This window comes from Alligator mississippiensis, chromosome 1 (genome assembly GCF_030867095.1).
Source record: "Alligator mississippiensis isolate rAllMis1 chromosome 1, rAllMis1, whole genome shotgun sequence".
Taxonomy (NCBI): domain Eukaryota; kingdom Metazoa; phylum Chordata; order Crocodylia; family Alligatoridae; genus Alligator; species Alligator mississippiensis.
Window position 1 is genome coordinate 213,440,158 of NC_081824.1, and position 18,768 is coordinate 213,458,925.

Here is an 18,768-nt window from a genome sequence, read left to right on the forward strand (position 1 = left end):
TAGATTTGCACAGAAACATTGTTGTGATGGTAATATCAGAGATGTCTTGGGGGGTGGTGGGGGTAGGGGGGGAAGTCTATCATGATTTCTTTACTGGAGAAGGAATGAGATTTGAAATAAGTAAGTTTTTGTCATAATAGGATTATAGAGGGGGGAAACAAAATAAAAATCACGCTAAATGGTTTCATCTAGTCCTGCCATACGTAATATTTAATAAGCTACCTACATTTTTATAGTTAGGTCCGATTCAATCCAGTTATTAAAATGTGCTATATTTACCAGTGTTTTATTTCAGCAGCAGTTTCACATTTTATTGTTAAGTGTAACCTAAATTGAGACTGTCTGATTTGCTCAGAGACCGGTTCTTTACATGCAGTTTGCAAAAAAAACAAAACAACAACAAAAAAAAAGCTTTGTGCTCTGGAGATGTGCTGCGCAGCGGGGGCAACTGAAGTGCGTCAGTTTACAGAAATTTTCTTTCATTAAAGGCTACGCAATTTTTTTTTGTTTTAATAATTATTTATTACAGTTTCGTTCCCTTCTCCGTTTTGGATCTCTGCATGGGGTCCAGAATGCTGTTAATATTTATTCTGTACCCACCAAAGTCTGTCTCGCCCTTGTGTGCAAATCCCTTCCCACTTCAAGTCCCCCTCTCTAGCCTCGTGCTCTTTTTCTTTTCTTTTTTTTCTTTTTTTGGTGAAAACTGTTACCTGTTTATTTATTACAATACTGAGTCATATATAAATTTTCAATAAAAGCCGAATCTTTCTTACCGTAACGGCTGCTTCCCTGTCTTTTACAGCAGGAAAAGTTCCTTACCTCGGCTGGCTGGGGGGGAGGTGGGGGGAGCTTCTCGGAGTCTTAAAAGTGAATGTAAAAAAAACCGAGGTGGTCTCCACACGGAAGAGCCGGCGCGGCAGCTCCGAGCCGGCAGCAGCCATCCCGCAGCCTGTTTCTTTCCTAAAACTTGCCCGGGTGCCGCCTGGTCCCAGTCCTGCCCGTGCGGCGGGCCGGGCCCTACCCTGGGCACCAGAGGCAGTGGCCGGTCCTGGCCTCAAGTCCGAGCTGCCGCGCGGGGGCCAAAGGGGCAACTCGGCTCTCGCTGCCCGGCCCCGCGCTCTGCCCCAGCCCGCAGCCGCGGGAGGGCTGCGGGGCGGCCCCGGCCCCGGCTCAACGCGCCTCAGTGGCGGCGCGAAGAGGCCCGGAGCAGGGGCAGGGGCCCGACGGCGGCGGGGCTGGCGCGGGGGCCGAGCCGCGGAGCCAGCAGAGGTGGTGGGAGCCTTACCTGCGCGCGGGGCGGGGGCGCGGGGCCGCGCTGGCCCTGCCCCGACGGGGCCTCCCCGCGCTCCGCCGCCGGCGAGCCTGGGCCCGGCGACACGCTCCTGCGAGCAAAGCAAGCGGCGGGAGGGGAGCGGAGGGGCTGGGGGCGCTGTGCTACCTGATCCCTCCGGGCTGGCCAGGGCGCGGGGCAGCGGCCCGGGGGGCCCCGGCCCCCTCCCGCCCTCACAGCGCCCCCGGGGCTCGGGCCGCGCCGCCGCCTCAGTCCTTCACTTTTTGTGAATGGGCCGCGGCGCCTTTGTGCGGAGGAGCCCGCGCACCATAGACTGGCCTGCCCCCCCCCCGCGGCTTTTGATGCGCGGCCCCCGCCGCCCGCAGGGACAGGGGGCCGCGGGGCCGCACCATTAGCTCGCTTTCAGCGCCGCTTCCCCCGGGACCAGCCGGCTCGGGGACGGCAACAAAAGCCCCGCGCCCGCCGGGGCCCGGGGAGAGGAAGAGCTGCGGGCCCTGGACGGGGTTGTCCCCTCCCGTCCCCCGCGGGCTCCTGTCCCCTGCCCGCCTCACAGCGGCAGCGCGGCCGTGACAGGCCTGGACGTGACCGCACGAGAGGGACGGGGCAGGGCAGGACAGGGCGGGCGGGCAGGCGGCCGTGGGGCAGGGGAAGCCCAAGCGCCGCTAACGAAATCCAGCGGGTGGCGGGGCCCGGGGCGGCGGGCCGGGGTGCAGGGCCCCCGCCACCCCTGGCCCTCGGGCAGGGCTAGGGGGCCGCCCGCCAAACCCGCAGCCCCGACGGCGCGGACGGCTGCTCCCTGCGGGGCCGCACGCGGGGGTGCGGGACGAGCCCTGGGGCTGCTGCCAAGTGGCTGGAAGTTGTCCCGGCACCAGGTGGGCTCGGGCCGGGAAAGTCCTGCTCCCGCCCCCCGGCCGCCCCGCCCCGCCCCGTCCCACCTCCCGCCGCGCCGGGGCCGCCCCGGGGGAGCCGCGGGAGTGGGCGCGCTGGCGGGCCGGGCCGGGCCGCGCCGGCCGGGGTGGAGCAGCAGCAGGAGCAGGAGCCGGAGCAGGAGCAGGAGAGGGAGCGGGGGGGTGCGGAGGAGCCCGCGCCCCGCGCTGCCATTGCCCGGGCGGCTGTCAGTCAGAGCGGGGCGGCCGGGGATTGGCGCCGGGGCGGTTACGCACTCGCCTGCGCTCACATACAAGGCAAGGGCGGTGGAAAGGTGATCAATCTTCATCAGGCTACGTTCCGGGCGCCCCGCGCCCCGCGCCGCCGCCTCCCGCCCGCCGCCGCCTCCAGGTAAGGCGCTGGCTCCGTGCCGGCCTCGACGGGGCCCCCGCACCGCGCGCCCACGCCGAGCCCGCCGCTATCCCGCGCGCTGCTTCCCCTGCAGGGCCCGCGCCCCGCGCAGGTAAGGGAGGACGGGACGGGCCGGGCCGGGACCCGGCGGGGCGGCCGCGGGCCCCCGGGCGGGGCGGGGCGGCGGCTTTCGTTGTGGTTGCTTTTGCCCCCCGCCGCACAGGACTTTGCGAGCGGCGGGAGAGGCGGGTCCGGGGCCCCACGCCGCCCCCGCGTCCCGCCCGCCCGAGCCGCTTGCATAACCCGCACCTGCGTGTGCCCCGGCCCGACCCGGTGCGGCCGCTGCCTCGGGGCGCGGGCGGCCCCGCCAGGCTGCCCCCACCCCCGTGGGCGGCCCGGGCCACTTGGCGGCGCGGGCGCGGGCCGTGCAGAGCAGAGCGGCGGGCGGCGAGCGGGGGCCGCGGGACCCGCCGAGCAGCAGGTGAGCGGGGCCGGGGCCCGACGGGTGGGCGAACTGGCGGCCCGCTCGACTCCCCGCTGCCCGCCTGCGGGCCTGCCTGGCCTGCCCCCGACGGGCGGGACGGACGGGCCCCTTGGCAGGACAGGCACCGCCGGGCCCGGCCTGGCGCCTCGCAGGAGGCCCGGACACTTGGGGGAAACTTTCCGTCCCTCCCCGAGCCCCGCGGCCGCAGCCTCCAGGCCGCGCTGCCTCCCCGGCCTGGCGCCGGGCCTCTACCCGCGCCGGGCCCCCGCCGCCTCCTTGTACGGGCCTGGGCCCCGCATCCGCGCACCCCTCTGCGCAAGCTCACGGGCACCCGCACTTGCACACGCACGCATTTGTGACAAGCGTAAACTTTCTGCCTCTCTCTCACACACTTGACAAGCCCCGGCGGAGTTATCCTAGGGGTGTCCCCGTGGGGACACGGCTCCCTCCAGCTCCAGCTCCAGCCAGGAGGAGCCCTGGACTGAGCAGCAGGGAAGGGCGCTCCCCCCCCCCCCCCCGACACGCACACACGCACATCCTTACATAGGCACGCACACACGGGTAGGTACACACACATACAGGTAGGTATATACACGTAGGTAGGTAATTTCTCTCTCTCTCTGTTTCTCTCCCGCTGACGAGCCCGAACTCCCTGTCGAGTTGTCTCTCCTCGCAAGGTCTCTGCGAGTGCAACTCCGGTCAGGTCTCGGCAGTAGGGAAACGACTCCCCCAGCACACACACACGCCCTGACACGCGCACACACCTTGACACACACGCACTCTCCCTCGCTCCCTCCCTCCCTCCCGCGGGCAAGCCCAAACTCTGGCGGCGGAGCTCTCGCAGCGCGGTGCGGGCTCAGCCCTCGCTGCGCTCGGCCGTCGGGACGGGCTCCCGCAGCGCCCCGCGCCCGGCCAGCACCGCCCCGCTCGGCACAGCCGGGCGCTGCCCCGCGCGCCCCTCGCCGCCCGATGCCGGTCCGTGCATGCGTGTGTGTGTGTCCCCGCAGCTGGCGCGGAGCCGCCCGGAGCCGAGCCGAGCCGAGCCGAGCCGAGCCGAGCCCGCCCCGTCGCCACCCGAGCCGCGGGGCCGCCGCCAGCCTCTAGCATGATGTCTTACCTCAAACAGCCCCCGTACGGCATGAACGGGCTGGGGCTGGCGGGGCCCGCCATGGACCTGCTGCACCCCTCCGTGGGCTACCCCGGTGAGCGGCGCGGGGGCTGGGGCTGGGGCGGGCGCTGGGGCCGCGCCGTAGGGGCCCACCGCCCCGGGCCCGCCTCTGACCTCCGTGTGTGTCCCCGGCCCGCAGCCACCCCGCGGAAGCAGCGGCGGGAGCGCACCACCTTCACCCGCTCGCAGCTGGACGTGCTGGAGGCGCTTTTCGCCAAGACCCGCTACCCGGACATCTTCATGCGCGAGGAGGTGGCGCTCAAGATCAACCTGCCCGAGTCCCGCGTCCAGGTGTGCTGCGGGGCGGGCGCGGGCTGCGGCCCCCGGGAAGGGCCGCGACGTGCGGGGCTCTGCCGCCTGGGCCCCGCCTTCGCCGGGAGCGCAGCATCCCCTGGCAGCCGGGCCGGAGCCGCCCCACCTCTGAGGCACGGCAGGGCAGTGCGGCGTGCGGGGCCGACCAGGCTGCCTGTGGCGCATCCTGCCTGCCTGGCACGGGCCTTCGTGCTCCTGCCTGGCGGGCCTGTGTGGTAGTAGCCACTGCAGCCTCTGCGCAGGCCTCCCCCATGCCCCTTCCCCTGGCAGCCGCGAGCACTCCCTGGGCACCCTTCTTCCAGGGCGGGAGTGAAGCAGCTTTGTGACCAGCACCCTCTCGGCTGGGGGCTGCAAGAGCCGGGTGCGGTGGGGGCAGAGGGCCTATGCTGCGGGAGAGGAGGGTGGGATTTCCTCTGCCAGGGCAGCAGGAGCTGGATGGGTAGCAAAGCTGGGTGCTGTGCTGGGGCAGTAGCTGTGGGGCCAGTTTCCCTTTTCCTCCTTTGGAGAAGGGAGAGCTAGGGTGAAGGGTGCTGCTTTAGATGCTGGAAGCTGGGTGCTGATCTCTCCGTGGTTCCTCCCTGCCATGGGTGCTGTGCTGAGCACACCAGGCCCCTCTTCCTAGAGGGGTATTTCAGGAAAAGGGGAAGTAGCTTGGCATGACTGTTCCTGGGGAGAGCCAGCTGGGTGCTGTAGTGAGGACAAGCCGGGAGCAGGTGCGGGGCTGGGTGAGCGTAGGGTGCTGTAGCATGGAGCGGGTGAGGGGCCAGGGCCGTGTGGGCACAGGGCTGGCCCGCTGCTGGAGTGGCGGGGGAAACTGGGCGCAGGATCCCCTGTTCCCGGAAAGACTGCAGTGGGCTCAGCGTGGTGCCCTGTGCTAAGGCTTTTGGCATGTCTTGTGGGCTGGGGGCCCAGTGCCCTGCTGGAGGATGGGGCTGTGTGCCTAGCAGGCCTGTTCTTCCAGGCCAGGGTGGGCCTGGTGCAGAGCAGAGCTTTGCTGGAAGGGGCACGGAGGGGCAGAGGAGCTGAAAGGTGGTGGGCCTGTCGGGGCCGGGTAGCAGCCGACAGACGTGCAGCGGGGGGCTGCCCAGGGCGGCGGCCACTTTCTGCTGGCAGGAGCGCGCGTACGGAGGGGAGTGCTTGTGGGGGGCACCGGCCTTCATGCCTGGTGCCACGAGGCCCGGGGGAACAGGGTGCTGGGAGCCGGCAGGGTTGGCACGACAGCGGAGGCTGGGGTGTGCGGGCTGGGTGCGGGTGGTGACGGCTGGGCGTGGGTGCTGCCCGGGGCCGAGCCGAGCTGACGCGCGCTCCCCGCAGGTGTGGTTCAAGAACCGGCGGGCCAAGTGCCGGCAGCAGCAGCAGAGCGGCGGCGGCGCCAAGGCCCGGCCGGCCAAGAAGAAGTCGTCGCCGGCGCGGGAGAGCTCGGGCTCGGAGAGCAGCGGCCAGTTCACGCCGCCCGCCGCCTCCAGCTCCGCCTCGTCCTCCTCGTCCAGCTCCAACTCCTCGGGCCCCGCGGCGGCGGCGGCGGCGCTGGGCAACCCGGCGGCGGCGGCGCTGAGCACGCCCGCCTCGTCCATCTGGAGCCCGGCGTCCATCTCCCCGGGCGCGGCGCCCTCGGCCGTGGCCGTGTCGGTGCCGGAGCCGCTGCCGCCCAGCAGCGCCTCGTGCATGCAGCGCTCCGTGCCCGGCGCCTCGTCCGCCTCCTACCCCATGTCGTACGGCCAGGGCGGCGGCTACGGGCAGGGCTACCCCGCGCCGCCCTCCTCCTCCTACTTCGGCGGCGTGGATTGCAGCTCCTACCTGGCGCCCATGCACTCGCACCACCACCCGCACCAACTCAGCCCCATGGGCCCATCCTCCATGCCCGGCCACCACCACCACCCGCTGAGCCAGAGCTCGGGCCACCACCACCACCACCACCACCACCACCACCAGGGCTACGGCAGCGCGGGGCTGGCCTTCAACTCCTCCGACTGCCTGGACTACAAGGAGCCCGGCGCCGCCGCCGCCTCCTGGAAACTCAACTTCAACTCCCCCGACTGCCTGGACTACAAGGACCAGGCGTCCTGGCGCTTCCAGGTGCTGTAGGGCCCCGGCCTCCGCCCGCCCGGCCCCGCGCCGCCCTGCCCCGCACCGACTCTTATTTATTGGCCCCGCGGCGGGGCGGCCCCGCGCGCTGGACGGCAGGGGCTGGGCGCGGGCCCCGGACTGCGGACCAGGCGCCGAGGCGGAGCGGGCCCCCCCCTCCCGGGGACGGGGCCAAGGGGAAAAGGAAAGGCAAAACCACACAAACGAAAAACAAAACAAAAAAAAATCAAAACGAAAAAAGGCAAAAAAAAAAGATAAAATAAAAGCAAAGCCGGCCCGCCAGTCCCGTGCCCGCGGGCCCCGTTGTCTAGTGCGTTTAGTGATGCCCCCGTGCCGCCGCCCCGCCCCGCCCCGCTTCTGTGTCCCCGGTCCCCGTCCCCCGCCCCCTCCCCCGGCGGGAACAGGCCTCCGTGCGCGGGGCGCGGGCATGTGCGGCCTCCCCTCCCCTCCCCTCCCCTCCCCTCCCCTCTCCCCCGTGTCCCGCAATAAACTTCAGCGAATGACGCCCCTGGTCCGTGTCGTGCTTCCGCGGGGCCGGCCACAGAGGTCCGGCGCGGGGACAGGTGCGGGCGGCCGGGCACCCTCCCCCTCTGCCTCCCCTTCCCCGCGGCGGGGCGAGCGGGAGCCCCCCGCGCCCCGTGCCCGCCCCCCCTCTCTCCCGCCTCGCAGCCCGGGGAGGCGCGGGGCGGAGCTGCGGGCGCGGCGGGGACAGGACAGGAGGGGAGGGAGCTGCCCGGGCCGTGCCCGCTGCCCCCGCAAGAAACCGCGCGTCTCCCCTCCCGTGCGCGGTGCCCGCAGCCCTCGGGGCAGGCGGCGCCGGCCGGGCCGGCGGGAGATGCGCCAGGTGGGTTTTGGGGGCGGCGGCGCGCAACGAAAGGCGGGCGCGGGCAGCGCCCCGGGCCCTGGTCCCCGACGGCGCGGCCAGGCGCGGGGCTGGCGGCGCGGGGCCGGGCCGGGCCGGGCAGGGGGCGGCGGCGCGGCCGGGCGCCGTTTGCAGCGGGCCCCGCCGCGCCGCAACGAAAGGCGGGCGGCGGCGGCGCCCCTCAGGCCCGGGGGTGGCGGGGCCTCGACGGGGCGCCCTGTGCCCGGCCCCGCCGCAAGGAGTGCGCGCCGGCGGCTCGCGCCGCTCTGGGCCCGGGCGCCCGGCGTGCGGGAGCGGCCGCCAGCCCCGAGGCGCCGGGCAGAGGGCGCGAGCCGCGGCCCTGGGGGGCCCGAGAGCCCGGCCCGCTTTGGGAGGCAAGGGGCCGCTGCCCGGCGTCCCTCCTGCCGGCGCGGCCGGGCCCACGGGCCCCTTGCCGCCCCCGGCCCATCGCCGACCCAGCGCGGTGCGGTGCACCCCTCCCGCGTCGCTTCAGGGGAAGCAGGCCCGGCAGGGACCCCCAGAGCCCTCGTCCTCCCTCTCCGAGCCTCCCCTCCCTAGCCAAACCTCGGCCATGACCATCCGAGCCACGGAGCTTCAGCCTGGTTTGCAAGCAATCCTTTTTGTTTTTAATGATTATTATTTCTAGACCTCTGGGAATCTTTTGATTAGAAGGGCAAGCGCCCTACAACTTTGCCATGACTGTTTTGTACATTTACAAAGATTAATGATCACTTCTTTAAAAAAAACCCCAACCCAAACCCACCCAAATTTACCGAAGGGAGCAGAAGGTGCTGTTGGCTGTGGAGGGTTGCAGTCTGCTAGACTATGCCTTGGGACGTGGAAGCTGAAATCCAGTTTTACAGAGAGATGCTGCGCTGGAGGCACGCAATAACACTTAGCATTTCGAGGCTCTCCACACATTTCTAAGCATAAGTTTTTGTAGCAAGATCTCTAATTAAAGGAGCTGTCAAAATATTTCCAGGCTGAAGAGGCATAGTCTTAAGTTGCTCAGAGTTTTCCCTTTTCAGCAGGAGTTTGGTGGGCTTGCTGTCTGGTAGGGAGCACGATGGCTTTTCTGAGGGACTTTGGCAAAAGTCGCTGGGACCTGAGGCAAGCTGCTTGATCTCGTAGTGCATCTGTAAAATGGGGATGATAATTCTCTCCACCCTCACCAGCCTTGTGAGGATACATTTATTAGTGTTTGTGAAGCTTGGGGAGAGTCTGATGATTGGCATCACAGAGAAGCTTGTAACCCATGGAAAAGCACCTCTGTCCAGATGTTGGATGGCAGCAAATAAGACCACAAACCAGCCATGTCCACAAGTTCAGTCATGACAAGTTCACCATGTCCTTACGTGTGGGGCAAGCTTTAACGCTGCACCTTTAGTCTCACTAGCTTCAGTGGGCTGTTGCCCCAGCCAGGCTTGTGCTGACGTTACCTTGCCCGAGACCTGTCCATCCCACGTGCGGAATAAGTCGGAGCTCTGTGGGAAACTGGTACCTGCTCACGCTGTAAATAAAGACTGCTGCTAGCCTTTTTTCTGTATTAAACCACCTTCCCCTTGTCATGTCCTGCCTTGAGTGGCTGCATTTTGCAAACTGAACGTTTTCCATGTGTAGTGTGTCCCTATGCATGTGGAGTGAATTCATTACATTTGGCATGCTCGGGAGTCAGACACAGACACTTCCATTCAACAGGTCATAAAATGGAAGCAGGGAGGAGGTTAAGGGCCAAATCAATGATTGAAAACGCAAGGGTAGTCTTTCTGAAAGCTTCTTGGGAGCTGGGCTGGACACAAAGGGCCAGGAGTTTAAATGTATGTAGCCATTGTACTGCTCAGCAGTGCAAGGCCAAGGCCAGGCGCTCACAGATACCTTTGAGGATCTGTCCGTAAGTGACTTAATGGGCAAGTCCTGTCTTTAGAAATAACTTGTGGCCAGATCCAAGGAGATATAGGTGCCTCCTAAAGGTGACCCAGGGTGCCTAGGTTGTGACCAGGGAGGTAACCAGTAGGAAAGACTGTGCATACGGGCATGCCTGAATGTAGCTGCTTCTCCGGATTTAGGCACCTGTCTCAGGGCTGCAGATCCAGACTGCCGAAAGGGAAGGCACCGGCCTCAACCAGGACCCCTAACTAGCACAGCCTTGACTTAACTCTCCATGATCACTCTCAAACAAAGGTGGTATCCACCTTCTGTCCAAAAGCCCAGGAATAAGAGCATTTGCCCTGAAAGCTGGAAAATTTGCTTCTAGGTCTGCTTCACCCTCAGAGGAGTCAAATTCTTATTTCTTACTTTCCAGGGGTGTGTCCTGACCAGCAGGCTAAGGACTAGGCTGGGGGCAGTGGGGGTGGGAGGTCAGAGGGTGGTTGCCTCCTCTTGATGCCCGCCTTCTGAGCAGCCAAGCTGGCAAGAGCCCAGCCGGAGACTGGGTAAGAGTGTACAAGAGATGTTTAATGCGCACCAGACTAATTCTACTGTGCATTAGCACATCATGGCAAAAACTGTGCTAGTCCACATTAGAATGGGTCTACTGCGCATTAAGCATCACAAATAAGACCGTGTGCCATTGCTACTGTGCGTTAGTGCCAGCTGTTGCCCATTTATGTAGTACTGCATACTAGCGGGACTAAATTTAATTCACAGTAGCAGCACTGCATTAATGCACATGTAAACATTCCCTGTGTGACTTTGCAGCCTAGAGAGGAGAGACTCCTGCTAGAACTGTTTCTGCATAGACTATTAAACACCTAAGTGGAGGTACCTGCACAGCTGATTTGTATTTGGTCCTACATCCCATTGACAGCCAGTGAGACTCAACCTTCCTAAATTGCTTTCAAAATTGGGCCTTACCTGTTCAAGCCACTCAGGATCACCTTCCCAAAAGTATTTCAGTTCACAAGGGACAGCTGGACAAATTATATGGAGGCAAAAGTGAAGGGAGAAAGCCACTGTGCTGTGCAGTAACGCTTCAGTAAGTCTGCTTTTATTCTGCAGTAAGCGAGACCTAAGCCAGGGCAGAAACTTGTTTCTAGGTGTCTCAGACAGGTCGAAAATAGAACAAGCGTGCACATGGAAGCCGTGTTCCCTTCTCACGTCTTCAAACAGGCTGAAACAAAAGGCCTGAGTGGCCCAGCTTGGCACAGGGGAGGGTGGAACTGAAGCAAGTGGGTTATTAATGCATCTGAGCAGAAAGAGCCAGCAAAATTCCACACCCCAAAACTGGCTCCCTGGCTTGTCTGGCTGTGAGGATTTGGTTTACATACAAATAAGCCACAGAGCGGTTATTCAGAAGTTTACATTATTAATTTTCACAGCTAACTACTGTATTTAAGCTGCCATGGAATTGCTAGTCCGCCACTCTACTGTGCAGTCGAATGCTGGCACATTCGTACAGCCTGCAGATCCAAAGTAGATGACGGCTTGATTCTGAACTTTTCCCTACAGAAGAACAGGTGTGAGTCAACATTGATGATTCATGTGTTTAATAACAAAACCATACTGGCATTTGGTGGGCTCCAGGATTTATACTGCACAATCTCAGGCCAATGACTTCTCCAACATCTTTTCACTAGCGAACAAACTTTTTGTTTTTAAAATGCAATTCACTGAGCTAACAAATGAGGCATAAGAATAGAGTCCATTTTGAGAGTTTTGGAAAGCTCCTTGTTTAAGGCTTGTTTCAGACTGGATTGAATAAGGCCTTTATCTGAAAACCTAGGTGCTTTCATTTATTTATTTTAAATCTGCCTGTCCCTTAAGTCCTGGGGTTACTCTAGGAAGCGCTCAGAGCTTTGCTCAGGTGAAAATGTTTCATGTGTTGAAAACTGCTAGGCAATGTTCCTGTTCCATAAAAGAGGTTCTAGACAATTAAAAGCTGTATTTAATGAACAGACTGTTTAATTGCTGTTTACTATGCTCCTGCTCCAAACTACATACACACACCCTGTGCTCAAGCGTGACGGTGTATCCCATGATTATAAGCACGCGTTGGCTCTAGCACCTCACTGAAATGGCATGGATAGGATGCTGCTGCTACTCAGGGAGCTGCGTTTGCTAGAGTTGCAAATACCGAGATGGGAGGGCTGTGCTCTAGTCTTAGGTTGGGCTGCCAATGCTGCACCCATTCTCTCCTCACGTTTCCACTTGAATAAAGCACAAGCAGTCAGGTTTTACACATGGGAAGTTAATTTCTTCCTTAAGGATTGAGCTACAGTGACCTGCACTCAGGTCTTGGCAGGAAAACCAGGGCATTGTTACAGTTTTTTACAGACTGCAAGACTTCAAGGAAATGGGCAATTTATAATATTGTTTTTTAAATCTGATTTTGAAGCAGTCGAGTAGCATGCAGTTTAGTGACATGGCATGTTTTAAACATGCCTGATGTCTTGGGGAACAAGGACATTTTGTGTTTTGTTTTGTTTTTTAATAGTTTAATGCTGAGGGAAGTTGCCAAATTGGCAGCACCAGAATTAAAGGGCTGGTTGATGCGATGCTGCAATGCTAGTTTATTGGAGACACATTTGTTCTCAAGTTTGGCAGACACTTGGCTCTCTCCTCCTCATTCAGATACATGCAGATGTGTGCCCTACGGGCCAGTTCAGGGCTGCGGGTGGCTGTGGCTCACCGCTTCAGGCACATCACAGTGCTGAGAGCTGTTGGGTCTGAGGCTCACTCTTTCTCATCAGTGGTCTAGGATCAGTGCTTTAAAACAGTGCTGCTCTGGAACATGCTTGCTCAGAGCTGGTCTTTTTTTTTTTTCCTCTGACACATCACGAAAAAAAAGGTGTGTCTTGAGCCATGGATGTGACCTAATTAATTACATTGTTATTTTCCAATATATTTGTTCTTTTACAATTAGTTAGCCAGGTCTGAAAATCTTGACACTGAAAATATTCCCTTTCTCTGTTCTTCTGTTTGTACTTAGTGCTCAGGTGTGTAATGAAGATTAAATAAATTTTAGCCATGACACCTAGCACCCTTATGACACTTTTCATCCAAATATTTCAAAGCTCCAGGCAGTATTCATTATTGGTCTTGTTTTGCTGATGGGGAAACAGAGGCAAGTAGAAATTAGTAAACTGGCAAAAACAGTGGGTTTTGACCCTGTTAGACTCAAGGCATCCACTGGAAAATGCCAGCTTCTAGATTTCACTCATTTCTTGACTAAGGAAAAATAATAGAGCAATTCTTCTGTTGCAAAGAACTCAGAAAGACTGCAACAGGTCAGAAAGTGCTGACACTGTGGATTCCTATTTGAAATTTCTGGGTTTATCTTGTGAATCATGTGTAGGTGTTTGCACACCTAACAGGGCTAATACTGTGTGGCACCCCATGGTATCCTTACAGGATCTCCCAGCGCCTTGGTTGAGAATCACTGGGCTCAAGTCATACATCAAACTATCAGTATGAAAGACAGAAGGGAGATTCCCCTGATGCCCAATACTACAATAACTAGATTATTGACTGAGTGCTGCAAGGAAGGAAAGCCTTACACAAAAAGCCAGGTACTAATATGGAGAAGACCGTGAACAAAAAGCGAGAGAAATTTAAGTTATAACAAATTTCAGTACAAGTATGCAAGAGGATACATTGTATACAATGTATTTGTAAACATCCTCTCTGGAGTGAAATAAGGAAGATAGGTGATTATAGAGGAGTCAGGAACCTGGGTGCACAACTATTTTTGGTTTTCCTCATGCTGATTTTGGGATTATGCAGTCACTGCCAACTCATCAACTAAGTAGTAATATATATATATATATATATATATATATATAAATCCTGCACTAGTTCAGAACCTCTTTTGAATTTGTCAATAAAATCACCTAGGGCAACTCCCAGAAAATGACCTTGCTACACTAGAGGTCTTTTCACATATTTTATATACAGCACAAAAAACTGCAGGGAAAAAGAAGGATGAACATGGTCACAGGGTTGGAGTATAAAGGAAAACATATGCCCCTTTCCAGCTAAATCCTTATTCAACATTTTTCAGGACAGAACTCCAGGAAAGCCATAAAAAAAATTATTAAAAACTGAGATTTTAGGAAATAGCATTCTTGATCTTATGTACATTTCTAGCATCACTTCCTGTATATTTTTAAACTGAAATCCTCTTAGCATGCAAAGTAAATAGATTATGATATACTGGAGGATTAAGGATCACTGTCTGGTGTCAGATTAATCCCTCATATAGACCATCACTTGTAGTGACAGAAATATGGCTGCAATTCAGCAAAACAGCTCTACAGCTAAGTAACACATTTCAGCATTTTCTGTAGAACAAGTGAGAGGTTTCCTTGGTCTGTTGTTGTGTTGCATCTATCTCGGAAATTAAATTTAAATCTCTATCATATAAAACACATGCTTTCCTCAAATTACTGTAAGGATGCACGAAGTAGCTATCCATTATACACACAGCTGTATGCAATGAGATCCTGTGGTAGACTGCTCTGTTTCATAGCTCTCTCTTTATTGATATTTTCCCCATCGCGTACGTAAAATTTTATGCATTTTAGCAGTTTTGTTCACTTGAGATTTAAGTTTTTCAGCATGATTTTAATATACTCAGCTGAATACACTGATACAAACAAACTGTTAAAAGAGATTGGGGATTTTCTTTTGCTACCAAAACCACTCTACTCAGCATCTGTTAGATTTCAACAGCCTTTTAGCTCTTAGGGAAATGTCTGACCATCACAAAGCAAAATTATTCATTTTATACAAATGCAGATTTTGTTGTCAACAAAATGTTTTTAATGTGTTATACAAATGCAGATTTTTAGTCAACAAAATGTTTTTAAATGTTTAAAACATATTTGCTGTAAACAAACAACCCTTTATTTTCAGTCAGGTTATTCAATAAAAATACAACTTATTCACAGCAATCAAAAATTTCATCAAGTAGATCGTTGGCTTTCTGTTTTAGTTTCTGAATGGTCCAAAAGATCAGGTGTAAACCACATGTATCTATACAGTAGAATAAAACCATGTGTACATGCATGATACTCTGCATCAAATGGTGGGAAGGAAGACTCATCACAATGTTCTTTTCTCTTTTAATAGTTCAGAAAAAAAGTACAGTAATGAAATAGGTTAGGTTACTTTCTCAGTACATTTTCTCTTAGTGGTTAGAAGAGCAAGATTAAAATCTGGACTCCAATGGCATGATGTTTAAGAGGTTCCATGTCTTTTTTTTACAGGCAAAATAATGGTTATTCAACTAAGATGATATATCTAGATATGAAAATTGAGAGCATTCTTAGAAAAATGCTGCTGACTGTGAAAGGCTGCTCTTTCACAGAGGTATCCCAAGTGAAGATTTTATCTGCTAGTATCTCAGTAGAATGGTTTTCAGAGCCTTGAGTGGAAATTCAAATCTGTATCCAAGTGAAGATTGTTAAAATATATAATGCATAGAGAATTACAAAGAATGATCTCTGTGAGCTTTATAGGCTTGTTTAATAAAAAAAATCTTTCAACATTGTTTACCATAATAGGAGTATTCAAATTTATTAGATTTTGTATGTCATAAAATGTCATGATGCAAATTTCACTGTATCACCCTTCATAAATATGGTTCCGTTTTTGCAGCTATATATTCCTGTAAATAAAGCAACAATTTAGTGTTTTAAATACAGCATTTCTGAAATGTAGACCTGAACTTCCTCTTGAAGGGCCTGATTCAGGATTCACAGAAGCCAGCTAAAAAACAGTTGCCCGCGAAGTTGTCGGAGAGATGAATCATGCCTTACATTTTTGTTTTTTGAAAGCGAAGGCATTCACAGTCTTGATTATACTAGACCAAAGTGTACCACTTTAAGAGACCCACTTCCTTCAGTTTCCTGGGGAGAAAGAAAGACACAAAAGTATACTCTTTGTAGTACAGAAATTAAACAGGAAAGATTTCAGTTTTGCACCATTATACTTTAGAAAAACTGCCCAAACGAAATACAAGGACACTTGAACAAAGCAAAACATTTACTCCAATTAACTCTATAAAGAAGCTTACAGGCAAAAGCTATTCGTCTACCTTATAATTAAAACTTATGATGAACATTATAAAATTGTATTAATGCCAGTATGTAGAGAGCTGGGTTTTCAAAGCTGTGCTATATTGCCCTCTTCATCTAGGTCTTCAGATAAAGCGTACACATTATATACAAATGCACATAAATCAGATGCTCCCACTGCATGTGACTGGCTGAAAACCTAGCTCATTTTTGTCCTAATATTTATTAATGAAATGTCTTTAACTGAATGTCCCAAAACACATGGGTGTTTCATAATTTATATTACTAATGTTCTTACAAAAAGTGTGAAATACTTTGTTATAGAAAGTGCTATAAGCCAGTGAGTCATTGCTTCCCTTTGAATTACATATAAGTAGCTATCTCTTCTTGATGTAGAGCCAGCTAGGTGTGGAATTACGTTTATGTCCTGCTGTGGTACACAAAACATATAAACTTAAATTAAAAAAGATGGGAAATTGATAGCAACAAGGTGTGTGAGTTAGGACTGCTTCCAGCTTGTGTGTGCTGGTAAGTTCAGTGCGATTCATGTGACTCTTTACTCTCAGGGAAAGGGAAAAAAAACCTGTCAATCTAATAGACAGCATTAACCAGAGCAGCAGCTCCATCTCATGGAATATATATTCTACCACAGAGATAGAGCTCATGTTAAACAGCACTCCGGTGCATACAGCTGTATGGTACAGGCAAAAAACGTTTCAACAGCCAGACTTTTACTACTATGTGGGAACCCCCCCACCAAACCACATTTTACTTCCAGCTTCTTGTTTGGCATTTTCCCTGCCTGGTAGATTTAAGGAACATTAAAAGGCTTGTTTTAAGGAGGCGCTTGGCCATTACTGAATTGCTGTTCATGAGGCAAAAAAATAGTTTCTCCTATCTCTATATAAAAATAAGCAGTTTTATATAGCACACTGAAGGCTATATAATATTGAAACTGAGGCTGTATCTAGAGAGCGGAGGAGGGAAAAGGAGAGAAATCCTAGCCTACAGTTGAGTCTCCTTTGCGGAAAGACCTGCAACTTCTGCAGGCAGCTCTGCAGCTCAAGGATTGGACTCAGGTCACTTCAAGACCCACCTCAATGAGCCGTGGCAGAGATTATGTTTGAATCAAGGGATCACTGCTGCCGACAGCAATGAATGAAGCGCGTGCAGACATTCTGGAGCCAGCTTGGGTTCTGCTACTAGTGGAGCTGCAGCAGCAGGGAGCTGTGTTTGGGATAGCTACCCAAGTGTTTACCCAGCTTCTTAGGAGGGATTTGTGGCCTGCAATGTTTCCAAGATTGTGAGTTTAAAAATAGCAGATGTATTGGATGGCTACATGAGCTGCAATGACTGTGATGTAGATCTACCAACGGTTATCTTTGCAGGTGAATGTCACATCATTCCCTCAGGCCAAGTCCACCATACTTCAAGTCCTGTAGCAAAGTTGCTGAAAGAGCGTTAGAATGCCCTAAAGTAAACATGGTTCTTTGGGATGCTGTAGGTGGTAATAAGCAGCATCCCACCAGGGGTGCCTCTGCCTCTCATGCATGAAAGATTAGGTTTCTTTGAATAGCAGTGTCTCCTAGGTTTCCTCGTGATCCTCTACAAGGAGCTGCAGCCTTTCCCTCTGTTTCCTTGCACTGTGGAGCCCACAGTATCTGATGACACCAAAAAAAGCTCTAGGGAAGAGAAAACTGGTCATGGGATCTGCACTGACACTGACACCTCAAAGAACTGAAGATCCAGCGTCACTCACTATGCATCACGTACATGTTAACAGGGATGCCATCAGATGTAATTGGCAAGTAGGCTGGTGAGTGGTTGAATCCAGTGGTTTTAATTGGACAGTGGTTTTAATACTGCACTTCTGAACTTGGATTTGTTAAGGGACCACTGCTGGTCAGCTGCAAATCGCTGTCTCAGGAAGTCAGTCCTTTAGGTTGCTGCTGACTCCTAGGAAGTGAAGGACCACCAGGGCATGGTGCCACCAGACACAGAGATAAGCAGCAGGTTCCTCATTGTTTATGTGATGCATAACTATAGTGCTCTTTTGGGAGATTTTTTGCTACCCGATTCCAGAGGCCCATAGTCCAGGTGGCCCAGGCCGGATGTTCGGGCTGTACCCAGTTTATCCATGATCAGCATTTTTGTTCTATGGGGGATTAGAAAAGGTTTTCCTGCTGTGTGATTCTGGTATCCAACCTGAAAACTGAGCTCTGCAATGCCACGCTAGGGCGCTGAAGTCTCTATCCAGTCTCAATGGAAAATACTTTCACTGCAAGGTATGGCAATGGCCTGGCCATGATTTGTTCTGCATTCAAATCTCAAATACTTCCTATGAACTAGGAGATAATAATGTGCGAGTTTGTGTCCTGAAATCTAAGAACTGCCAAGCAGGCTTAAGCCTGAGGAGATGGAATAATGGAGGCAAGTGTTATCATCCTGAATCTGACACTATCCATTTGTTCAGTCTCTTGCCTATTGTCTGCATAAGGAAATATCATAAGTGGAAACCTTTTCCCTGTACACCTGAGGAATTGCTTCTGTTGGCTCCAGGTGAAATGGTATGGCTACTTCTTTTTGTACTAGGGACTGTTCTCAAGAACCTTATGAGGCATGAGAGAGGAGAGGGGTAGGGGATGGGGTGGGAAAATGATTGGGGCTTGCTTTGTGATTGCTTTGTCAGGTAAGGATGAGGATTTCTTCAGTGGAGACTAGGGGGCCACAGATGTTCCACCACTGCTCCAGATTCTTGGGCAGTGATGTCAAGCTCCACTGCCAGTGATCTGGGTGGTGATACCAATAGAGAGCCTTGCCTCTTAATCCAGGGGGTACAATAGTGAAATCTGCCATGAGATGATGGCCCCCAGTAGGGCCAATGTTACCAAGGTGATTTGGTGGCAAGAACAGGATCTGTTATGGAGTCAGTCCAATGTCATTTTTGCCTCCTCTGTGGTAGTGTCCTGTGTGTGGGATCTTTAACACAGGCTTTTGGGTGGCATTCAGGTGGTGACTGAGAGGCATCCCTGCTCAACAGTGGGGAGAAAGGATAGGTCAGAGATGGTGACCTCTTGTTGTACTCTCCAAATGGCAGTGATGCTTCAGCTCTTCTGGGGGCTAATTCCAGACTCATGATGTCTCCAGAAGGATCTGGTTCCCTAAGGACATACTTCAGTCCTGTAATAAGCACTGCAGTTGGTCCCTGCGTCTTTGTTGGTGTCCATTTAGCACCACCTCCTTGGCAGAGGACTGAGATGCCCTATTCTTGGA

At 54.6% G+C, this 18,768-nt stretch overlaps 2 protein-coding genes across 3 annotated transcripts in view; one reads left to right on the forward strand and one right to left on the reverse strand.

The window, feature by feature from the left end:
• The first annotated feature begins 4,074 nt into the window (after window positions 1-4,074).
• OTX1 (orthodenticle homeobox 1) lies at window positions 4,075-7,453 on the forward strand. The gene is made up of 3 exons (XM_019500705.2): window positions 4,075-4,255; window positions 4,361-4,512; window positions 5,848-7,453. The coding sequence occupies exons 1-3, from the start codon at window positions 4,159-4,161 to the stop codon at window positions 6,616-6,618; spliced, it is 1,020 nt and encodes a 339-aa protein (XP_019356250.2). The 5' UTR covers window positions 4,075-4,158; the 3' UTR covers window positions 6,619-7,453.
• A 7,074-nt stretch (window positions 7,454-14,527) lies between these two features.
• The window catches only part of WDPCP (WD repeat containing planar cell polarity effector), a 292,599-nt gene continuing 288,358 nt past the window's right edge, over window positions 14,528-18,768 (reverse strand). For both annotated transcript variants that reach the window (XM_014595109.3, XM_019500762.2), the window contains exon 19: window positions 14,528-15,327. In XM_014595109.3, the coding sequence (XP_014450595.1) occupies window positions 15,277-15,327 (51 nt within the window). In that variant the 3' untranslated portion in view covers window positions 14,528-15,276. The remainder of the gene's footprint in view (window positions 15,328-18,768) is intronic.